Source organism: Labeo rohita, chromosome 21, assembly GCF_022985175.1.
Source record: "Labeo rohita strain BAU-BD-2019 chromosome 21, IGBB_LRoh.1.0, whole genome shotgun sequence".
Classification (NCBI taxonomy): Eukaryota; Metazoa; Chordata; class Actinopteri; order Cypriniformes; family Cyprinidae; genus Labeo; species Labeo rohita.
Genome location: NC_066889.1, coordinates 2,471,837 through 2,496,675, shown reverse-complemented (window position 1 = coordinate 2,496,675; position 24,839 = coordinate 2,471,837). Strand labels below are relative to the sequence as shown.

At 33.5% G+C, this 24,839-nt stretch overlaps 1 protein-coding gene across 1 annotated transcript; it reads left to right on the top strand.

The window, feature by feature from the left end:
• The first annotated feature begins 1,386 nt into the window (after positions 1 to 1,386).
• Positions 1,387 to 23,201, top strand: LOC127152057 (5-hydroxytryptamine receptor 2A). Its single transcript, XM_051092455.1, has 4 exons — positions 1,387 to 1,447; positions 15,149 to 15,576; positions 15,987 to 16,187; positions 21,548 to 23,201. The coding sequence occupies exons 2-4, from the start codon at positions 15,285 to 15,287 to the stop codon at positions 22,174 to 22,176; spliced, it is 1,122 nt and encodes a 373-aa protein (XP_050948412.1). The 5' UTR covers positions 1,387 to 1,447; positions 15,149 to 15,284; the 3' UTR covers positions 22,177 to 23,201.
• The last annotated feature ends 1,638 nt before the right edge of the window (positions 23,202 to 24,839 follow it).

Here is a 24,839-nt window from a genome sequence, read left to right as displayed (position 1 = left end):
ATTCTGAACGTGTCTTGCTGTTTAGAACAGTCAGTTTCAAACTGATGCACAGAAAAGTAAACATTAGGGTTATTTTGTGTAAAGTATTTTTCAAGTGTATAGAGTAAGATCAATTTTAACACGTGTGTGTGGTGGGTTTTTTTTTTTTTTTTTTTTTTTTTTTTTTTTCCCTTGATGTATAAAGTTAACTATAGTGTTACGTTTGCTTAAAGAACTTACGACTTGCAGTATAAAAAAAATGTTAAACTCAGTTTACTGAGACTATACTTGGTGTACTTTCATAAACATAAAATGGGTATAATTAGTAAAATAAAAATAGCAATGCTAAAAAGTTAGATGTTGAGAGTTCTACACTTAATGCACACTTAAAAGTATACTTAAACTAAAGAGTGGGCCAATTTACTTTAAGAAGCATTTCAACAAATATACTGCTAGTGCATTAATTTTAGTACACTATTAAAAATAAGTTGTTTTTTTTTTTTCTTTTTTTTTTTCCACTATAAATAACCTTTTATAAAATGGAACCAAAGATGCCAGTAAGGAACCTTTATTTTTAAGAGTGTATGCTTCATACAACATGAAGTATACTTGGAAAGTATACTTGAAATTTACTTACATTTACTAAATAAAACCTTAAGTATACTTCTTTTTTGTAAGTTTATAGTGTATGCACGTATGTCAGTAATAGTATTTAAGTTTGGTGTGCGGTCTGAACATAGCCTAATTGCCTCACATGCCCAAGCAGGCATCATTGTTCATTACTGTAAAAAAAAAAAAAAAAAAAAAAAAAAGCTACCCTATCGTGGGATATTTTTTTTGTTTGTTTGTTTGTTTGTTTTTTTGTTTTTTTTAACACACTATTCTGGCTATATACCGCCGCCTGGTGATAAAGTTTTGAGGGTTCATTTGTAGCTGAAACTGACGTTCAGAGTTTTCCAGCTTTTACATTGTATGAATTAAAAGCTTAAAACGAAATAGGGTGGAGTTAGAAAAAGGGGTTGACTTTAGAACAGATTAAATTGTGAATAAAATGCGTTTACAAAATGTTCAGTAACAACACTTTAACTTTAGAACAATTGCAGATTTAAAAATAGATAAAAGTGCGAAAATTATATTAATGTTTGATAGCGCAACGCTGAGTTACAGATGTTACAGATAAACAAAGTTACAACCTTCTTTGCTTTATTATTAAATACTTATAAAGTTATTCATTAGCCTATAATAAATAGTTATAGGCTACACACTAGCACTGGTCTGATTGTACGTCAAGAATGGCTGAAATTTAAACGGCAGGTTTGTTATGTAATGTCCTGCCCTCATTCGGTAACACCTATTTTTCCCAGCGCTGATAAATGAAAGGCGCGGGAGAAGCGCACAAACGTGACACCTGACTGGGAACAGCGGGAGAGGGAAAGACAAACTATGAACACACTGCGGCCGCCTGAGGGTAAGATACTGTGTGCTTGACATGAATTTACTAGTCCGGAGTATTTATACATTAGGAAACACCTGAGTTGAAGATCTCAATTATTAAGGTTAAATCATTTTAAATTAGAAAGTCATTTGGCTTCCGCACTAAAATACTGTCGTGTAACGGCGTTCAGACATGTCTACAACCTGTGTGAATGAATTAGTTTAATTTGCCGAAACGTATTACAGCTTCTGGTGGCTAAAACTGTGATTTGACATACCTAGACATATTGTACACAGTTGATTAATTGATCGATTTTTGTGTTTTATAATCATTATACTGTTTAAGTTTTGCTGACAGTAGTGAAAACGTTCAGTGGCTATAAAAACTCTGTTAGAGATGTCTATATAGGAATGGTGTTCAAAACAATAAAGTGTAAAAAGTGTGACAGCCTCCGTCTCTCCTATAATAGCAATTTTATAATAGTTAGAATTGTATTTGCTTGTTAATTCTCACTTGATTATAAGTCAGGATAAAAAAAATTTGCAGGTCATTTATCCCAAACAGGTTTATTACTAGAATATAGACATTTTTATGGAGAAGTAACATCAGTGGCACGATTGCACTTGTAGGTATTACACTTTGCAAACTGTATGACATATTAACTAGTTGCAAATAAAGTAGTGGCTATAAATTTTAAAATGTGTTTTCTGAATGTTATATTCAGGACAGCAGGATGCCAAAGCCATGATGAAGACCCTAAGAAATACATCTTAGACTTAAATTTTGAAATGCCATCTTTTCCAGATTTGTAGTTATACGTATACGTATGATGGGGAATCTGCCCCTTGGCAATGACAGTTGTACAAGAACTGTACAAGAATTCTTGAAATGGTCCTGGGAAACATTCTTAAGAATAAAATTCTTCTTAACTGCTGTTTTCTTTCTTTAGAAACAATGTTGCTATATTTTTAGAAAGACTTTTTAAGAATGAATTCACATTGAAAAGACTCTCTAAAAAATCACTGTAAATAACTTCTTAACCCTCTATGGTACGCATTATGTTCTAACCAGGATATATTTTTTCACATAAGTTTTTATTACATGAAACAGCTTCAATTATACAAATAATAAAAAAAAAATAATAAAAGAAATGAAAATTTAGGAAAACGTTGCCATATGGCAACAATGTACCACAATGGAAAATGGCCCAAAATTACTTTTTCTATTAAATTATGATTTACTTTTCAATTCAAATGCACATTTCTTTTAGAAATTGATGTATCCAGTCTTAATTTCCATCCAAATCTGCCACACACACAAACAAACACATAAACACATGCACAAACACACTCATTATTAAGGTCACTGAAGGCTAACTCATCCTCATCGTCATCACATGGAAGAGGCAACTCGGCACTCTTCCTATTGCCCTTTCCGTAAAATATTGTTGAATTAATTTTTTTGCAAAGACTAAATAATTTCCTTATTTATACATAAATACACATATATTTCAATAAGCACTTCAAATAAATAAATAATTACAATCAAATTATTGATGTTACTATCTATAAAAAAAAATCCCAGTGGGCAAATACATTACTTCAATTCCACTGTGGTATAGCATTGCCATATGGCAACATTGATATTTTCTCATTTTACAGAAAAACTGTTAGATAATATTGATTTCTGAATAAAAATATGTAATTTACTAACCAAAGATGATGCAAAAACAGTGCAAAAAAAGTGTTTGGAGGAACATTCAAATGTCATGTGGCTTAAAAACAGCGTATCGCTGACTACCTTAAGGCCAGCCCTTTTAATAAACATATTGCATTATATTGTATTTTTTTCAGAATAACAAGGAAATAAGTAGAAAGTAATTGTTGCCATATGGCAACACCGTACCATAGAGGGTTAAAGGTAGGATAAACTCCACCTTGTCTTCAGTATTTTATAAATGCATTGGGTTATTTAAGGTATTGGGTTTTTCAGACCTCTCTGTCCCAGACAAGCTCTTTAAAAATAAGCATTTACAGTTGTTGTTTTTTTTTTCACACAATAAACACTAAACCAGTCTATGTGGGTCCATGTGTGCACAAAATGCATTCTACAGTCATTCTTGATTTGTAAAGACATTTTACAGAATGCAGCATTATTTAGTACTACCGTTGTTAATGGTTCTTCGGTCATTGTTTTGTCAGTGGCAAAGCATGTTTGTGGTATTGTAGCACGTGTTCTTGAGGCCTGTCATTTTCTTCTTAAGAAGGACAAAAAGACATTCTTAAGAAAATCTTTGAGAACTTATTAAGAAGTTTAGAGAAATGTACTTAGGAACATTACCACAAACATCTTGGAATTTATCTTGTGAAATGTCTTAACTTCTTTAAGAATCCAGACTTTGATGTCTCAGCATGCCCTTATTTTCACAACAGGTTTGGTATGATCGTAAAACTTGGCAGCCAGCGGTGAACATAGCTCACCACATTCATAAAATACATAACAGTCTTTGTGAACACTTTAAAAATGTGTGGATTTCTGCATTGATAACTCATAGAAATCCGGTCTGATCTTAACTCACAATAACTAATAATGCAAATGTAGTTGCACTTTTCATATCTTTGTTGCATATACTGAGTAATCATTCGAGGAAAGTAAGTAAACCCTTACATTTAATAACCTGTAGATCCTCCTTTTGCAGCAGCACCTCCTTTAAACACTTCCTGCAGCTCCTTATAAGACTTTTGACCATCCCACCCTACAAACTTCCAGTCTATCAATATTTTATTGCTACAGCCCTGTTTATACTATGCATCTCATTTAACTTTATTTCTTTGTGTGCTTTGGGTAATTGTCTTATTGCATCACCGATCCTGTTTAATGCTTGACATCACGAACATCTTGATGCACCTTTGAATGCATTGTTTGCAAAGGGTCCAGACTCTGAAGCAGCAAAGCAGCATTAAACCATGATGCTCCATACAGCATACTTTACAGTTGAGAAGATGTTTTGGTGTTAGGGAACATTTTCCCAGAAGCATTGCTGAACATCCATATGGTTTTGGGCAAACATGAGGCATACAGCAATTTTCTTTCTTTTTAAAAAAATTATATTTATTTCTTTGTGCCAGCAGTGGTTTCCTATTTGTCGACCCCACACAAACATCATTCTTGTCTAATAGCAGACACACAAACACAGACTTCTGCAGTTTGCGCAGTTTTCCAGTCTTCTATTCTTATCCTAAGGTTTTTCTCACTTCATTCAGGATTTCCCGTTGAATCACCCTTTTTGTTTGCATGTTATTGGTTAAGTCAGATTGTGTTTGTCTGAAACTGTGACTTAGATAAAGATCGGACCACATTTTATGAGTAATCAATGTAAAAATCCATATACACTACCAGTCAAAAGTTTTTAGACAATGTGATTTTTAATGTTTTTCTTTTTAAAGAAGTCTCTTCTGCTCACCAAGCCTGCATTTATTTGATCCAAAGTACAGCAAAAACTGTCAAATTTTGATATATTTTTATTATTTAAAATAACTGCTTTCTATTTGAATATATGTTAAAATGTAATTTATTTCTGTGATTTTAAAGCTGAATTTTTAACATCATTACTCATCACATGATCCTTCAGAAATCATTCTACTATTCTGATTTGCTGCTCAAAAAACACTTAATATTATTGTTGAAAACAGTAGAATTTTTTCATGTTTCTTTGATGAATAGAAAGGTCAGAAGAACAGCATTTATCTGAAACATTATAAATGTCTTTATCATCACTTTTGATCCTTGCTAAATAAAAGTATTAATTTTTATAATTTCTTTTCCAGAAATCTTTGGATTTTTTTATTCATCAAAGAATGCTGACAAAAAATGTACTCAGATGCTTTAAAAGAGAAGTCCACCTCCAGAACAAAGATTTACAGATAATGTACGCACCGCCTTGTCATCCAAGATGTTCATGTCTGTCTTTCTTCAGTCGTAAAGAAATTATGTTTTTTGAGGAAAGATTTCAGGATTTTTCTCCATATAATGGACTGATATGGTGCCCCGATTTTGAACTTACAAAATGCAGTTTAAATGCGTCTTCAAACGACCCTAAATGCGGTTGTAAACTATCCCAGCCGAGGAAGAAGGGTCTTATCCAGCGAAACGATGGGTTATTTTAATAAAAATAATACTATTTATATACTTTTTAATGCCAAACGCTCGTCTTGTCTTACTCTGCCTGGACTGTTTTGTTCTGGTTCATGACAGTTAGTGTATGTTGAAAAACTCCCATCTCATGTTCTCCCTCAACTTCAAAACCGTCCTATATCACTGTTTTTCCTTTTTTGTTAAGGGTGTTTGATCTTCTTTGCATGTTCACTTTGCAAAGACTGGGTCAGTACTTCTGCAGTGATGCAGGATGATTTTGAAATGATTTTTGAAGTTGAGTTCAAGCAGAGTTCAAGCAGAGTAAGTTTGAGATTAAAAAGTATTTGAGTTGTATTTTTTTAATGAAAATAACCAATTGTTTCGCTAGATAAGACCCTTCTTCCTCGGCTGGGATTGTTTACAACTGCATTTGGGATCGTTTGAAGCTGCATTTAAACTGCATTTTGGAAGTTTAAACTCACGGGCACCATATCAGTCCATTACATGGAGAAAAAATCCTGAAATGTTTTCCTCAAAAAACACAATTTCTTTACGACCGAAGACAGAAAGACATGAACATCTTGGATGACAAGGGAGTGAGTACATTATCTGTAAATTTTTGTTCTGGAAGTGGACTTCTCCTTTAAATATGGCTAATAATAATAATAATATAATAATAAATGTTTCTTGAATGATTTCTGAAGGATCATGTGACACTGAAGACTGGAGTAATGATGCTGAAAATTTGATCACAGGAATAAATTACATTTAAAATGTATTTAAATAGAAAGGAGTTATTTTAAATAGTGAAAATATTTCACAATATTAAGTAAAAAAATCTTACTGTCTAAAAATTTTGACTGGTAGTGTATTTTTTAAAAGCAGTTTCACAAAAACAAAGCTTCCATGGCTCTGTTAACCCATTAAGAAGCCTCTAATTTATATGTCTGTAGACAAAAGGTTCAAAAAACCTCCCCTACTCACAATTCCAAGAACAACATTCTTCCTCCTTCTGATTTAGCCAGAAATATCACACGTTTAACTCCAAAAAATATTTGTTTTCAAATATTTGTTTAATGAGCTTTCCTTGAGAGTGAAGTCCACATGTGCTGCTTTGCATTAATGTTTACTCTTTGTGGGCTGAACCGACAAACTGCTGAACTAGTTCCTTGCCCTGCTGTCATTCTTGGCAGAGTTATAGCAGGTTAGAAAAGTTTGCTTACACAGGCATTGTGACATTGTGACAAGTATTTGCTTTGTGTCATTCAGTTTCACCCAAGTGTTTATCCCCCTTCTTTTGTTACAGTAGTTTTTCATTTCTTTCCTTGTTACAATATTTTGCAAAACCGGTAACACTTTACAATAAGGTTCCATTAGTTTATGTTAGTTAATGTATTAGCTAATATGAATAAACAATGAACAATACTTCTACAGCACTTATTAATCTTAGTTAATGTTAATTCAACATTTACTAATGCGTTATTAAAATCAAACGTTGTGCTAGTTAATGCATTGTAAATTTACATGAACTAACAATGAACAACTGTGTTTTCATTAACTAACATTGACTAATGGAACCCTATTGTAAAGTGTTACCGCAAAATCTTTGCAAATGAATTTTTCCTTTTAAATCTGTTCTATGATCAATTTCTATATCACATCCTAATGTTATAAGCATGGAATTTGACAATCACTCTGTCATATTTTGCCACGGGCAAAAATTAAAAGATTAAGAAATATAATTGACTACAAGTCAAGGCAGCAGTTTCTTGGTGATAACACGCAAACTAATGTGAGCCATGCAAATCAAGTCACGTCTGTTTACACTCCTCATCACCCGAGTGTGAAAAAAAAATCACACGCACAGGAATGGTTTACCTAAAAATGAAAGTGCTGTCATTATTTACTCACCCTCATGTTGTTCCACACCCTTATGACCTCTTTTCTTCCACAGAAAACATAAAAGAGGATCATGTTATTATAACTCTTTCATACAGTGATGCACGGCTGCTTCAGAAAGGGCATATAAATTATTATTTAATAAAAAGCTTACTCCTGCTTGCAGTTTTCAAATCTCATAGACCTTAGTAGCGCCATATTTTATTTCTGACAGGATTAAAACAAGCCTGTGATGGACAGAAGTACAGGATTTTACTGTTGCCAGTTGTTCAGATGATGAATCAGCTGTCCACAAAACTTTAACTAGACAATAAAGCAGTTTTGAAAGTTAAGAGACTTTATACAGGTCATGTCATTGTAAAGACTGCAAGTTTATGCCTCTTATGTAAAATTCAGTATGAATTGACTGAGGTCTATAAGTTCATATTGAATACAGTATTCAAGATGAGTTAATGCCAGGATTAAGACAAGAAATAACAAGTGGGTATAACTGTCAAAGTTAAGTGCAATATTCAAATACAACAGAACATGATACAACATGTGTGATACAACAATATGCATGCGTCTCAGTGCAGGCGCTTTAAGGCACTTACACACGTATGAAAACAGACATTACATATTATTTAGCAAGCCTGTAACCACCTAAATCAATGATTTTAACCCTTCTGCGTCAGTTATAAAAAAGTTACACATAGGTCCTTAGTGGACAAAAATATCCATGTTAAAAAACAAAAAAACTGAAGCTACGGAGCACAGACTTTGATCTCATTTTAAAGAAGACTCATGGCAGATTATTGTTGAAGTAGAAAAAGTTTAAAAAGTGACCCCCATGAACAATATTTTTTTTGAACAATAAAACAATTTATGAACACTATGTTATATAAAATATATATTTTATGAAACATGTTGAACTTTAAATCTGCTAGAAATTCACTGGAGACGGGCATTTTTCCTAATGCTTTCAAAAACACTGTAGTGAAGCCACTTTTAAAAAAAACGAACCTGGATTGTTCTCTTCTTAATAACTACAGGCCAATTTCTAATATCTCATTTTTAAGTAAGATTTTAGAAAAAGTTGTACTGCAACACCTTAATCAGTTTTTAGATGAATATAGTATTTGGGAGAAATATCAGTCAGGTTTCAGACAAGGTCATAATACCGAGACAGCAGTATTAAAAGTAGTAAATGATCTGAGATTAAATACAGACAAAGGTAATGCCTCAGTTTTAATCCTTCTGGATCTAAGCGCAGCATTTGATACGGTCGATCACTGTATTTTGATAAATAGATTAGAAAAACTTATAGGTCTCTCTGGTAACGTTTTAAATTGGTTATTGGTGTTCCACAAGGTTCCATCCTTGGGCCAGTTTTGTTTTTAATATACATGCTTCCTCTTGGGAACATAATTCAGAAATAATTTGATTTGAATTACCATCTTCATGCTGATGACATACAATTATATATATCAGTTGAGCCGAAAGATACTGCTGTGATAAAAAATTTGTCCAACTGTCTGTCCAGCATTGTAAAATGGATGAATGAAAATTTTTTAAAACTAAACAAAGATAAAACTGAAATTCTTATTGTGGGTAAAAAACCTGAGCGGGAGAGGATTGAAGCTGAATTGAGTTTCTTAGCTATACAATGTAAGAAAGAGGTAAAGAATCTGGGTGTCATTTTGGACTGTGATCTGAGTTTTAAGTCTCATATTAACCAAGTTACAAAAACATGTTTCTATCATCTAAGAAACATTGCCAAGATTCGTCCGTTTTTATCTCTCGGTGATGCTAAGAAACTAATTCATGCATTTATATTCTCTCGACTAGATTATTGCAATGCTGTGTATGCTGGTTTACCTAAGGGTTCTATAGTTAAGGTTTTAATGGAATTACATTGGTTACCAGTGCACCAAAGGATTGATTTTAAGATTCTTATTTTAGTTTATAAAGCATTGCATAATCTTGCACCTTCTTATATCTCTGATTGTCTGTTAAGATATAATCCTAAACGAATGTTACGATCTTCTAGTGCTGGATTTTTAGCATATTACACAGTAAATCTTAAGCGATCTGGTGGTACTTCTTTTAGTCACTATGCTCCAAAAATTTGGAATTGTCTTCCAAACGAAGTAAGAGAGTCCACTAGTATTCATATTTTTAAAAAACGTGTTAAAACATACCTTTTTAAAGTTGCCTATGTGCGTAATAGTGTGTGAGGTGTGTGTATTTTTTATTTATCTTTTTTTTTTCTTCTTTGTTGTTTTTAATTTTTATAATTTTCTTTTATATTCTATTATGTTTTGTTTATATTTGTTGAATCATTTGTACCATGCTGATGTTTTTTTTGTTTTGTTTTTTTGCCTGTGAAGCACTTTGAGTTGCATTCTATGTATGAAAAGTGCTATACAAATAAATTATTATCATTATTATTATTATTATTATTATTATTATTATTTATAGGCTTCTGAGTATATTTGAGTCAAACAGGCCCACCGAGTTTTGTTCCAACTTCTAAAAGGTGCTCAAAGTTCATCGGCCTGTGGTGGCCATGTTTTTTGAGATATGCAAATGTCCTTATAGGCACTTGAGGCACTTTGGACCAATACCGCGCACCCTAATTTTCACTTGAGCCTGTGGCAAACGGTTTAGGAGTTATGAGCGATTTTGTACTTTTGATCACTGTAGCACCCCCCTCAGGCCAATTGCAGCAAGCCGTGATGACATTGTAGACGGCAGCACTATGCACTTGAACCGCTAAAAATAATCAGAGATGGGCAGTATTTTAATTAAATGTATTTAAAATACATATTTAATTACCAAATATGTATTTTGTAATTTGTATTTTGCTGAAAAACAAACATACAGTATTTTGTATTTGAAATTCTCAGAATACTCAAAATACATAATCAGTAGTTCATTTTATTCTCATAAAATATATCTTCCTTCACAAAAAAACAAAACACTATTTATACATGGATTTATTTAACACACCATGCTTCTTATTTACATTTCGTTGCATTTGTACATAACACACCTGTACACACAAATAGCATATATTGTTTAATTTGTACATGGTGTTCTTTCAAAAAAAAAATTTATATTATTATGTCCTATTTACTTTATTTTATCTTATCTTTTATTTCATCAAGACTTTATCTTGTCTTGTCAGTGTCATTCTGTTTGTGTTGTGGAAACCTGTGTCACAGTAACAAATTCCTTGTGTGAGTAAACATACCTTGCAATAAAGTTCTTTCTTCACCTGGGTTAATAGTACTGCCAACTATAGCCTATCATAGTTTTTGGCTAGATGCAAGTGAATCATATGACTCCGGGTTAATTCACCCCCGCAAAAAAAAAAAAAAAAAAACTAAATAAAAAATCTGTTATTAATTTCTTACTCTCGGGTCATTCCACTCCTCTAAAACCTTTGTTCATCTTTGAAACATTAATTAAGATATTTTTGATGAAATCTGACAGCTTTCTGTCCCTCTACAGTCAGCTATGCAACTTAAACATTCAAGGTCCAGAATGGTCATTAAGTAATCCATGTCATTAAGTGTATCATTAAGGAATCTAAAGTGTTAAGTGAACTAAAGTTATTAATTATAAGGTGATATGAGTGTTTTTTTTACCACTTTATTTCTGAAAATATTATCCAAACACGCGTTGTGGTACTCTGAGTGAACACTCAATGGTGTGCGTTGTGTTGACGCAAGTCTTCCATGGCATTAACACAACACAACTGTGTTTTAATGCTCTCATGATTGCATAATGCAGATCAGTATTTTCATAAATAAAGTTGTAATTTATTTTTTATTGTGCATGCAAAGCACTCGCATCGCTTAATAAAATTGAGGTTAAACCACTGAAGTCACATGGAGTACTTTAACAATGTTTTTCCTACTGTTCTGGGCTTTGAATGTATAAGTTGCATTGCTGCCTATGGAGGGAAAGCCCTTTGGATTTCATTAAAAAGATCTCCATTTGTGCTTCCAATTTCCATTTTTGGGTGAAATAAACCTTTAATTCGTCGATGGTTCCATCTTCCAACTAGAAAAAAACAAGACAGACGAAAAAGCTGCTCTAGAACTTTACTTGCTACACTCTTAAAAATAAAGGTGTCTTAACGGGTTCTTCACAGTGATGCCATAGAAAAAACATTTTGGGCTCCACAAAGAACCATTCAGTCCAAGGTTTTTTAAAGAACCATCTCTTTCTTACCTTTTTATAATCTGAAGAACCTTCTTTCGCCACAAAGAATCTTCTGTGAAACAGGAAGGTTCTTCAGGTTCTTTATGGAACCATTTAGACAAAAAGGTTCTTCTATGGCATCGTGAAGCACCTTTATTTTTAAGAGTGTAGCTGACAAGTGACAAAAGTTAGCTACTTGTTTCTATAGAAAAACCGACCACAGCTCACTTAGCGGCCACCTGTGTCACTAATAACTAGGGTTTCTGAATTCTACAAAGAACATTTTAACAGCTAAATATCAACATTTTCAGAAGTTAATGTTTACTGTTGACAGTGAAATAGCTTGAGCCATTCTCTTGAGTAGGATTAGGTGGTATGACAATACAGCTTCGCAGGACTGCTTAATTTTTGACATCCTTATGAAGAAACGATAAAGTGAAAAAATAAAGTGCAGAAATGCCTGATGGTATTCAAGTAAACAGAAATGAGAAGAAATATGGATCAGTATACTGGAATTGTCTTATGTCAGGATTAAAGAATATGTTATTTATTAATATGCTGTCAGTGTTGGGAAGGTTACTTTAGAAATGTAATAGGTTACAGATTACAAGTTACTTGATTTAAAATGTAATAAGTAGTGTAACTTTTCAATTACTTTATTAATGTAACTTATTACTTTTAATTACTTTTTGATTACTTTTCTAAATTTCTAATATTTTCAACTGTTAATCATTTTGAAACATTTAAACCAGGCGGAGTTAACCTTACAGTAGCACTCAACACTGATTACTGTAAGACTTTCAAAATCCTTTAAGAATTAAGATTATAATAAGTAAGGGATAATATACATCTTTATTTTGTGATAACAACTGGCTGGATGTACATTATCCCACTTTTTACACAGCTGCTTGATAGATTATTTAGATGTTTCGTGTCAAAATAAGTAGAAAATAATCAGTTGCTAGCAAACGGCAAGTTCAAACTAGACATTTTAGGGATACAGTGCAGTCATACCAGTTTTCTTACACAATATTTCACAATAATTAAGTAGTAGTACTAGTTTGTTAGTTATCTTATAATCCATTACAGTGTACAAAAAAAAAAAAAAATAGCAGCAGCTGCATTTGTATGAAACAATAGAGCGAGTCCACGATACCAGGATGACAGAATCAAGAAATTGTCCACATAACATATATGTGTATTTAAAAGTAATGGCACTGTCTCTTGCACTTGATTGCTTGTAAATATTGTTTGTATTTTTGTATATTCAAATTACAGTATTTTAATTAAATACATTTTATGTGTAAGTATTTGTAATTTGTAACTAAATACTAAATGGTTTTGCTTCAGAACCAGAGCTGGATAGTAACTGGTTACATGTTACTTAATCAGATTACAAAAATTGTGTACTTGTAATTAGATTAAAATACATTTTAAAATACTTGTAATCAGATTACAGTTACTTTCTTATTGTTGACAAACATATTATTCACACAATAGCATTATTGATTCTCCCTAATTTCTCTTTTAAAAGTTACTTTCTAAAGTAGCCTATACCACTTATATACACTCCAGTTTTGTAGACATTCACACAAAAACTATTCATTAGTCAGGTGGCTACACACCATTTGACCACTGGATTTACAAAAATCATTTCTTGTTTATGAAGTGCTTTAACATTGCATGTTCACAGTTCTTTGACGTTGGTTAATGGTCACATGACATGCCGGTAAACAAATAATATATATATTTATATATTTTTATTAGTAAGTGTTAAAACATAAAACTGATCGTGCAGACCAAACCGTAAGCCGTAGAGACTTGAAACTTGCAGGGATGGTAGTACTCACACCATCTACGTCACCAGGCTCGCCCCAATTGGCCTGACGAGGGCGCTACAGTGAACAAAAGTACAAAATCGGTCATAACCTAAACCGTTTGTCACAGGCTTAAGTATTTTGGATTTGTATTTTTGAAATTTTGAGGTATTTTGATTTTTTTTTTTTTTTTTTTCTACTTTTGGGAACTAGTCCTACGTTTTTTCACCCTATTGGAACTGAACTAGTGCAGGAAAATTCTCCAGAGAGTGAATATCAATGATTATCAAAAAAAAAAAGCCAAAACCAGGGGCATTGCTAGACCGTTTCTGCTGGGGCAAAGAGAAAATGTGAGAAATACGAGAAAATGTAACTAGAGTAATTTTGTGCTATAACACGATTGTTTAGTAAAGGAGCCGGTCCAAATATACGCAAATATACCCAACTTCACAAAACCTGGTGAGCACAATCTTGTATCAAATATGGTACAAGATTATCCTGTTTAAATCAATGTGATAAACAAGTTAGGTCAAAAGTAATCTAAAAGTAATCAAAAAGTAGTCTGATTATATTATTTAAAATGTGTGATGTAGTGGATTACATTTTTGGATTACAACCAAATTTATGGTATTTACTAGTTGCCATAGCAACACTATACAGAGAAAAAAGTGTGCCAAAATTCAAAAGCCTTTTGATGATATCGCTGAATATATATTTTGCCATAGTAAAAGTAAATTTCTGGCTGAGGTCAATTTTTCTTCTCAGTTTTAAGTATTCATTTAAAATCAGACAAATCTGCTATTGTAATGCTGCGTTACAATGCTATTACCCCATGTAATTTTCACTATTTACTTTTATGGATTTTAAAAAGAAACCACAAGAAACAGGTGAATAAAGATGTTTAATATTGAGAAATTATTATTTTAAGAAATGTAAAGCATTTTGGCTGGTTTATGTGTCTTGTGTTCTATGAGAGCTGTGTTTGGGGGGGGTGTTTTTTTGAATGTCTGAATGTGTTTCATCTGTTTGCGCACATTGTTTAAACTATATCGAATAGCTGTGTTTTGCGATCAAGGCCGTCCCACGCATGGTTGTGACGTGTTCATTGTGAACCTCAACAATTAGATGTTTTTTTTTATTTTTTAAAAAACGCCATTATTTTATTTGAAAAAGTTAATCATTTTATTTTATTGACAAAATATTTTACCACATGTGGATTTAGACAAACTGAGAAATTCAAAAGGGTTAGGTTGTGCCCCACTCTCCCCTAATTTGGAATCAGTAACGTACTACAATTTGTAAGCAATCTACACAGATCTGTGATTTGTGCAAGTCATCATCCATTAGTTGTTCACAAGTCTGACTGCTATGCAAGCAGCACTTCTCCTGAGTTTATATAGTTTGCATTTGCTATATCTGATGAATTGCACAGGTATGAAGCTATCTTCTAGATCATATAATCAGAATATTTGCTATCAAATACAGTACAGAAGCTAGAGCTGAGTTATTCAACTCACAACATTTAAAGAGTTACAGTCTGATCTCTTCCACAAGAAATGAGATAAGACATTTCATTCTGAGTTTAAGCATACATTTACATGTGTCAATATTTGGCATTAATCATTTCAAAAGAATAGGATGTGTATAAGATCTATCCATCCGTCTGTCTAACCAGTATTTCCGTCTCTTTTAGGTGTAGGACGCTTAACCACAGCGTAAGCAGTTCTGACAAAGACGGCCTGTAGTCAGTTGACACCTGAGGCTGATTATACAGAATCAACACATACTGTTGCTGAGAGCCCTATCAGACTGCAGTTTCATTGACCACAATGGCCTTACTGAATGTTACGCTTCCCTGGAATGTCTCTTTGGACCACAGCTATTTCAAATCCAACATCTCAGAGTTAGAGGACACGCAACCTACCCCGGAGAACTGGCCAGCGCTGTTCATTCTGGCGATTATATTTTTTACTGTGGCGGGGAATATACTGGTAATTATGGCCGTGTCCATTGAGAGCAAACTGCACAATGCCACCAACTACTTCCTGTGCTCGCTGGCCGTGGCAGACATGCTGGTGGGATTCCTAGTTATGCCAGCCTCGCTAATTAGTATTCTTTACAGTAAGTTCATTTTCTGAAAAATGCTTTTTACCACTCTGAGCCAATATGCTAGTAATAAACAACTAGTTAATAGTGAAATGTGTTTAATATGTGAAATCTAAAGTGTTACCAAACAGGGTAATATGTCAATAAAATGAACCTGGCTTTATCCAAGGTTCAGATTTCTGTTCTGCAAAATGTATGCAAATCTGATAATGCATCATTTGCATTTTTAAACATGACATTTTAGCTTGTAATACAAAACTGTTGTCTTTATGAGCTGTGTTTAAACAACTCCACAGTTCAGTGATATGTTATAAACTAAAGTGTTTATAACAGCACTGTTTGTTAACAGGACTAGACACGCAACTCTACTCATATCAGTTCGTGCCTGTGTCTCTGAAACGTGTCCTCTTGTTGCTTTTTTCCAGATCACACCTGGCCTCTCCCTGAACTGCTGTGTCCCATGTGGATCTTTCTTGATGTGCTCTTCTCCACAGCCTCCATCATGCACCTGTGCGCCATCTCTCTGGACCGCTATATCGGCATCCGTAATCCAATCAAATACAGCCGCGGCAACTCACTTCAAAAGACCATGATCAAAATTGTCTCTGTCTGGACTGTTTCTGTAGGTGAGAATGCATGAAATGCGCACCAAAGATAATGTTGTGGTTAATGATGATTTATACTACTTAAAGGCATAGTTCACCTTTAATTACTCACTCCAAACCTGTAAGACCTTCATTCATCTTCAGAACACGAACTGGGAAAAATCCCATAGACTTACATTTACAGAATGTTCAAATGAGCCAAGACTATTTAAACTCCGGCTGTCAAAATAAAGCAATAAACCCCAAGAAGCCGTGGTTTACAGTGAATTTATAACTGCTTTGCAACGCCTCTTAGCTGCTATAAATTCGCTGTAAACTACAGCTTCACAGGGCTTATTGCGTTTCTAAAACAGTTATTCCATATACGTAGTAGGGTTTCCCAAAAATAAAATAGGGCAAATAAAGTGTAATGATATTAATAAATACATTATTCTTCCGTCAAACAATGTAGTTCCTCAGAAACAGTTGTGGTTGCAGCAAAGTGGTTGCCCAGCAACACACAAACGTAAACAAAGGTCTATGTATGTAGAATAATTTACAACCAATCAGAATCAAGGGCCGGAACTATCCGTTTAATAATTCAAATTTTAAACTCCCAGAATCCCTTGAGACTCAGTCTGTGTACTATTTCAAATCCGTTTAGACTCATTTAAGCTTCCACTCTAATATTTCTATCTATCTGTCTATCTATCTCACTAGCCAAGCCTATCAACTAGAATCATGCTAGTAAGTAGCTAGGTAACATGTTAATCATGCTAACAACATGCTAGCAACATGCTTATCATGCTAGTAACATGATAACCTTGCTAGAAACATGCTAGTAACATGCTAATCATGCTAAAACATGCCAGTAACTTGCTAATTATGTTAACAACATGCTAGTAACTCAATAATCATATTATAAACATGCTAGCAACATGCTAGTAACATGGTAATCATGCTAGAAACATGCTAGCAACATGCTAGTAATTTCTTCATCATACTAACATGCTAGCAACATGCTTGCTAATCATGCTGACAACATGCTAATAACTTGTTAATCATGCTAGAAACATGCTAGCAACATGCTAATAACTTGTTAATCATGTTAACAACATGCTAACCATGTTAGAATCATGTTAGTAACTTGCTAATCGTGTGAGCAACAGGCTGGTAACTTGGCAATCAAGCTAACAACATGCTAGTAACATGCTAACTTCATGTTAATCATGCTTAAAATATGCTGACATGCTAATCGTGCTAGAAACATGAGTAGCAACATGCTAACAACATGCTTATCATGCTAGCAACATGCTAACTACATGGTAATCATGTTAGCAACATGCTAACTACATGTTAATCATGCTAGAAACATGATAATCAAGCTACAAACATGTTAGCAACATGCTAATCATATTAAAAACATCCTAGCGACATGCCAACAGCATGCTAATCGTGGTAGAAACATGCTAACAACATGCGAATCAAGCTAAAAACATGATATTCAAGCTACAAAACATGCTAGCAACATGCTAATTATGTTTAAAACATCCTAGCAAAATGCTAACAACATGCTGATCATGCTATAAACATGCTAACAACATGCTTATCATGCTCGCAACATGCTAACTACATGGTAATGATGGTAGAAACATGCTAATAATGCTAGCAAAATGCTAACATTCTTAGCACATTAGAAACATGCTAGCTACATGCTAACATTCAAATATTACACACTTCACTTTTAATCACAGAATCCAAGTGTTTTCCAGGATACTTCCAGGAATACTTTCCAGGAATGTTCTGCCCCTTTGCAACCCCACCAAAAAACCCCGCAAACTTGACTTAAGAGGTTCCTTGGATGTTAAACAATGGTTGACAAAAGACAGCCAGACCTTTTTGTCATAAAATTTAGCTTTTAATTTTATGCCTAAATTGTCTCAGTTTATAAATCTCCATCTACTGATTCTTTGACATTAAGGGATAGTTCACTCAAAAAATGAAAATTCTGTCATCATTTACTTAACTTCCACTTGTTTCAGACTTTTTTTTAATATTTAAATATTTATATAAATATTTATTATATTTCAAATGTTTTAAGAATCTGGGTAAGCAAACATTTGATGGTAGCCATTGATGTCCAAACTATGGCAAAATAAATAAATAAATAAATAATAATAATAAAAATGGCTACTGTTAAATGTTTGGTTATCAGCATTCTTCAAAATATCCTCTTTTGTGTTCAACAGAAGAAAGAAACTCATTAATTTCCAATTTATCCATTATCCAAAGTGACTTACAAGTGAGAAATACAGAAATACTGCTTGTTCCATTTGCCAAAGAGTGAAGTTTAATTACTACAATTTGTGCTGCACTTTTATGAGTTTATAAGTTGAAACAGATAACAGAGATGCAAACCTTTCATTTATTCTGTAACAAAATGCAACTGAATTCCCATGCTGCATTAAAGGTGTTTTACACATGAAATAAAAAAAGACATTGTAAATAAAACAAAATTATTGGACTGTTTTACAAAATAAAATACTACCTCAGTCCTTCAACTTCAAAATTTCACATTTAATTCAATGTGTTATTTGCCATATATTTGTAATTATGTGTGAAGTTTCTAAGTAATCCACTACTTTTAAATTTACAAGAAAACCTCAGTTACATTTTCAAATAAGTAATACAAGTTGCAGTGGAGGAGGCACTTCCTTCAGGCTGAGGCATATTCATTTCACTTTTGGTTTGAAAGCGTTGCCAAAAATATAACTTTTGTTATTAAAAAATAAGTGAGCCCAGCTTAGGTGACAAAAAGTAATGCAGAAGTGACATAAAGCATTAGTAACGCAATTAGTTTTTTTAATCAACTTTTTTGTAGAATAACACAATATTGTAATGCATTGCTTTTAAAAGTAACTTTCCCCAGCGCTTGTGACCCTGCAGGACCTGGTATTAATGATCACTCACATCTTGGCACAGTCTGTCGCCCCCTATTCTACACTTAGGTGAAAACATCAGCAGCTTCTAAATGTGAAAAACATTACCAGATTAGGTTGCAGGCTGTTGCAGCTGCTCCTCTCCTCATTCAGTATGATGAGCAATAATGTGAGCAGTCAGGCAAGCGGCCTGACCCTGTTTCTGTGTGCTTCCCGGGGGCGTCATGGACTCTGCTTGATGTCTTTACCTAGAGAGTACACCACACTAACAGGAACTGACAGGAGAAGCGATTACTGCTGCATCAGGCCCGAGCTCCTTCTGGCTCCGTCACAGTCAGCATTCCAACTCTATTACCTATTTAGCATTTCTGATGCATAAACCTTGACATTTCTGTGCTTAACACCCACTAACCCTATGACAACCGTCTCTTATTTTGTAGGTAAGTTAGAGCTTTTGCTTTACCCTTATCAAAAAGTAGTATATTTATTTAAGTATACTATTTTATTAAGTATACTTAAGTAAAGTTCAAGTATATTTTCAAGTATACAAATATCAGTGTACTAGTAGTATACTTGTAAGTGTACTATTTCAGTACTCCTTGGGACTAAATTGGCCCACTTTCTAGTATATAAAAGTATACTTAACAGTAGTAAACATTGAGTATACAAGTTTACATCTAAGTTTTTGGTTTGTACTGAAACTATACTAAAAGTGAACTTACTGATAGTTTACTAAGTAAAGACTTGTAACATTTTTAGTACAATTTGAAGTATAGTCTCAGTAAACTAGTAGTTTAGTAGTTTCATACTGCAAGTATAGTCGTACGTTTTCTTTAAGTGAACTTTACCTCATCATACTTTAAGTATACTACTATGTCCCTATTTAGGTATTATTTTTGTATGTATTTTGTTATATGAATATCTGAACATACAAAACATCAAAAGAAAAACAGGGTATCTGCTTGTAAATAAAGACATTTTATTCTAGCTTCGTGCATTCTTTTTTATAAACACTTGAATGTGGGTGAGTTTCGTAAATTAAAAAAAAAGAAAGTAAGAAAGAAACATTATTTTGTCAAAACGCTGAAAAAAGACTGAACTGGATTCATAATGATAATCAAAACATATATGGAATCGATCAACACCCCAAAGCTTGACAGTCAATATTACCTCTTCATGGTTCAACATTTTATTCGACAACATTACACAGTTTTGATGATTTTTTTTTTTTTTTTTTTTTTCTGTCTGATGATGGTGTTAGATTACGTGAGGAAGCGTCTGTTGTTTCGGTTTCTTCTTGGCTTGCGTTTTGGAAATTCTGTACAGAAGACATGTAATAGTGCCCCCTACCGTATAACAATGAAAACATGGATTCTATAAGCTTAGTATAGTATAGCTTAAATATATTTAGACTTTTTCCTAAGCAGTGTTGGGAAAAGTTACTTTTAAAAGTAATGCATTACAATATTGAGTTACTCCCTAAAAAAGTAATTTCGTTACTTAGTTACTTTTTATGGAAAGTAATGCGTTACTTTACTTTTGCGTTACTTTTTAAATCTGGGCAGGGCTTGATTGTTTGTTTTTAATATAAAAAGTTCTATTTTTGGCAAATGTAAAAGCCTTTTCACACCAAAAGCCTCAGGCTTTGAGAAAAGTAAATTCACGTCTGTACAGTAGACAGCAGAAGAAAAATATAAACTCTTCAGCAATAAAAAAAGGAAAACAAATAGATTATCTTGAGTAATTTTTGCTTATTAGTATGGTTGAACTGCATCATCAAAGGTTGGCAGCAAAGACATTGGTTAATAAATTGGTATTAAATGCATAAAGGATATTTGTATTATTTAACATATTTAATTATTGCAGGTTTGCGTCATATTCTGAGTTGAATTTCAGTGTTTTTATTCATTTTGAGGAATACTGAAACTGTTTTTTGTGAGTGAGATGAATTAATGCATGTTCACATTTAGTCTAGAACTAACATCTTACTCCTGATGAGTGATCATCTTACTCCTGACATCTTACTCTCAACATGGGGACAGGAAAACCTTTAATCAATAAATGGGGGAAAGTAACTGAGGTTACTTATTTGAAAAAAGTAACTCAGATATTTTCTTGTCAATTAAAAAGTAATGCGTTACTTTCTAGTTATTTGGAAAAAGTAATATTACGTAACTTGCGTTACTTGTAATGCGTTACCTCCAACACTGTTCCTAAGTATAAGTCAAGTATACTTAAATGTCATTTTAAGTATATCTCTGAGAAGTACATAAAGCACATTTCTGAGAAGTACTTGAAAAGTAGGTTGAAAGTATACTTTCCTATTTTTAGTTTTAAAGAAGAATACTAATAGTACCCTTAAATAAACTTTTTCGTAAGGGTCCATCACTGTCAGTTTTACTAAATTTGACTAAAACATCCTTTCTGAACTGATTCTTCATTCTTCTTGCTTTTTTCTTCCAGTGTTGTCACTCCCCATTCCAGTAATAGGTTTCCAGGACAAGCAGAAAGTGTTTGTAAACGGCACCTGTACCATGAATGAGCCTCGATTCGTCCTTGTCGGCTCAACCGTGGCCTTCTTCGTTCCTTTGATCATCATGGTCGTCTGTTATTACCTCACTCTCCGTGATCTCCAGAAGCACAGCGCTTCCTTCCCGCAAGAGAGCAATAGTCAACATTCTTCTCATAGGATAAGTGATTCAAGTCTGCTTAAGAGTACGTCCTTCACCAACAAGTTCACGTTTCCATCCAAAAAAGGTTCACAACGCCAAGGAAGACGAGGCATGATGCAAGCCTTGAAAAATGAGCGACGAGCTTCCAAAGTCTTGGGGATCGTCTTCTTTCTCTTCCTGATCATGTGGTGTCCGTTCTTCATCACCAATGTGCTGATCGCCATCTGTCAGGAAAACAGCAGCGAGCATCTCTATAACCTCATTCACTTTTTCGTCTGGGTGGGATATGTCTCGTCTGGAGTGAATCCTCTGATCTACACCCTTTTCAACGAGACGTATCGACAAGCCTTCGCTAGGTATCTACGATGTAAATATGAAAACAAGCCAGAGAAGAAGACCCAGGCCACCCAATCATATTGACACAGTTACAGCATGATTAAACCTGATCATTAATTGACGTGTAATGCTTAATGACGACCTGACAATCATGATCTGGTATACATCTACATATTTCCAAGGCAGCCAAACTTTCTTTCCCTTTCAGTGACTAAAAACTAACATGATAGATTGTTTATTGTGAGTTTTATAAAAAATTGTTTATTGTTCTTATGTAATGGGATATTATAAACGTTTCCACTCGAGCGCTACCTTATTTTGCAATGCTTAAGTAAGTTATTTCTCAGAATGTGTGAGAGTTCCAGTTCATTAGCTGCTATAAATAACCACAAAAAATAAAGTGCAGTCAACAGTAAAACGTTTTGCTCTGCAAATCAGTGTGTTTATGACTACGATATGAACTGTACAATACAGTTCAATACATTATCGAGAGTTTTTGTACAGCTAAAGCGGAAGAGACCGGAAGCCTCACACATCTAAGTTAAAAATGGCAGCGTCCACAATTAGATGTGGTAGATTAACATTGCAGAACAATTAGCATTCCTAACTCTCCAATGGAAAACGTGATGGAAAAGCATTTGAATTACTCTCTACAGTTGTTTGCATTGCACCTCCAGGACTCGTGAAGCGTCTGTCAGACTGTTTTGAATGCAAGGACAAACCAAAAACTCTTAATGTTCGGGAGGACAGCAGTGTTTTCCAGACACACTGCACTGTTTTCTTTCCAAGGCTTATCGTACAGCCTGTTTTGACTACACAGATATTTCTGTGAACTCAGTTGATATCAAGCCTGTTTGTGTTAAAGTGTCAAGCCTGTGCATGAAAGCGAATTCATAATAAGAGAGTGCCGCCATGTGGGGACATTCATTTGATTTCTGAGCCAATGATTGAAGGGGTTACTGCAACAATGAAGCTAATAAAAATATTTTTAAACGCTAAATTTTAGTGACACTTTTGTTTTTGCATTCTTGATCGAAACTACTTGTATTTTAAATAAATTATAAACTGTGCAATGAATGTGTTTGCTCACCAAGCCTGCATTTATTTGATCCAAAGTACAGTACAATTTTTAAATATTTTTTCTATTTAAAATAAGTGTTTTTTTTATTTGAATATATTTTAAAAAGTAATTTATTCCTGTGATTTCAAAGCTGAATTTTTAGCATCATTAATCTAGTCACGTGATCCTTCAGAAATCATTCTAATATTCTGATTTGCTGCTCAAAAAACATTTGTTAATATTATGTTGAAAACAGCTGAGTAGAATTTTTTCAGGTTTCTTTGATGAATAAAAAGTTCAGAAGAACAGCATTTATCTGAAACAGAAATCTAACATTATAAATGTATTGATCAATTTAAAGCATCCTTGCTAAATAAAAGTTTTAATTAAAAAAAAAAAACAATTATACTGACTCCAAGTTTATAGAATCATGAAAAATGTACTCAACTGTTTTAAATATTGATGATAATATTAATAATAAAAAAGATTCTTGAACAGCAAATCAGCATATTAGAATTAATTCTGAAGATTCATGTGACACTGAAGACTGGAGTAATGATCCTGAAAATTTAGCTTTGATCACAGGACTAAATTACATTTTAAAATATATTAAAATAGAAAACAGTTATTTTAAATAATAAAAATAATAATAAAAATATTTCACAATATTACTGCTTTTGTTGTTTTGGATCAAATAAATGAAGGTTTGGTGAGCAGAAGAGACTTAAAATGTTTTTAAATGTTTTTTTTTTTTTTTTTTTTAACTTACAAACAAAAACCTTTGATTGGTACTGTGTGTGTGTGTCTCCCCACAAGGGTAGTAATACCAGTAAATTGTGGGGACATTTGTGAGGTCCCCATGAGGAAACAGGCTTATAAATCATGCAGATTAAGTTTTTTTGTGCACAAGACATGTCCTGTGAGGGCTAGGTTTAGGTGTAGGGTAGGTGTAGGGCGATAGAAAATATGGTTTGTAGAGTATAAAAACCATTACGCCTATGGAATGTCCCCATAAAACATGGAAGCACAACGTGTGTGTGTGTGTGTGAACTTGTTTTTGCTACACTGTTGTCCAAGGATAGTAAAACCTGAAATGTTTGCGGTCCCAACAATGTAAAAAAATGATTAAAAATAGTAAATGATGTTTATCTGAAAGTGTAACGATGCAAACGGGGTAGGTTTAGGGTTAAGGTTGGGTTAGGGGATAGACAATCATCATAGACAAACAGTTCACAAAAACAAACGTGTGTGTGAGAGAGAGAAACCCTTTTTAATCTTATACTGGTGTACAATTTGGTTATGATTGGGTTAAAGTACATTTTACTTAACTTTTAGCTTTTTTCTCTTTAGTCGTGCAGTGTGACAAATGAAGCAAATGAAATAGATTTCGATTAAGCGAATAAAATTTAATGCACATTTTCTGCAAATGTACAGATCTTGACAAAAAGATATTTATTCCGTAAACACGGATTAAAGACTATACAATGGCTCTCTCCCACTCAAAGCTTTCCCACAGTGGCCACAAGAGGACCCTCTTTGTCCAAAGCCTTGCAAACAGTTAAACAGGAAGACTTGGTTGAATTGGATAAGTAGCCTAAAAAGGACACTTCCTGAACATACAGCGTTAAATACTAATTTTGCATATTTAATCCATCATGTCTCAGTGTTTCCCTCACACACACACAGG

What these genes read in the sequence shown, in the direction of transcription:
- LOC127152057 (XM_051092455.1), top strand. Translation starts at nt 15,285, where the DNA reads ATGGCCTTACTGAATGTTACGCTTCCCTGGAATGTCTCTTTGGACCAC. An exon ending in GCTAATTAGTATTCTTTACA is followed by an intron (nt 15,577 to 15,986) that starts GTAAGTTCATTT and finishes GCTTTTTTCCAG; the next exon opens with ATCACACCTGGCCTCTCCCT. An exon ending in TGTCTGGACTGTTTCTGTAG is followed by an intron (nt 16,188 to 21,547) that starts GTGAGAATGCAT and finishes TTTTTCTTCCAG; the next exon opens with TGTTGTCACTCCCCATTCCA.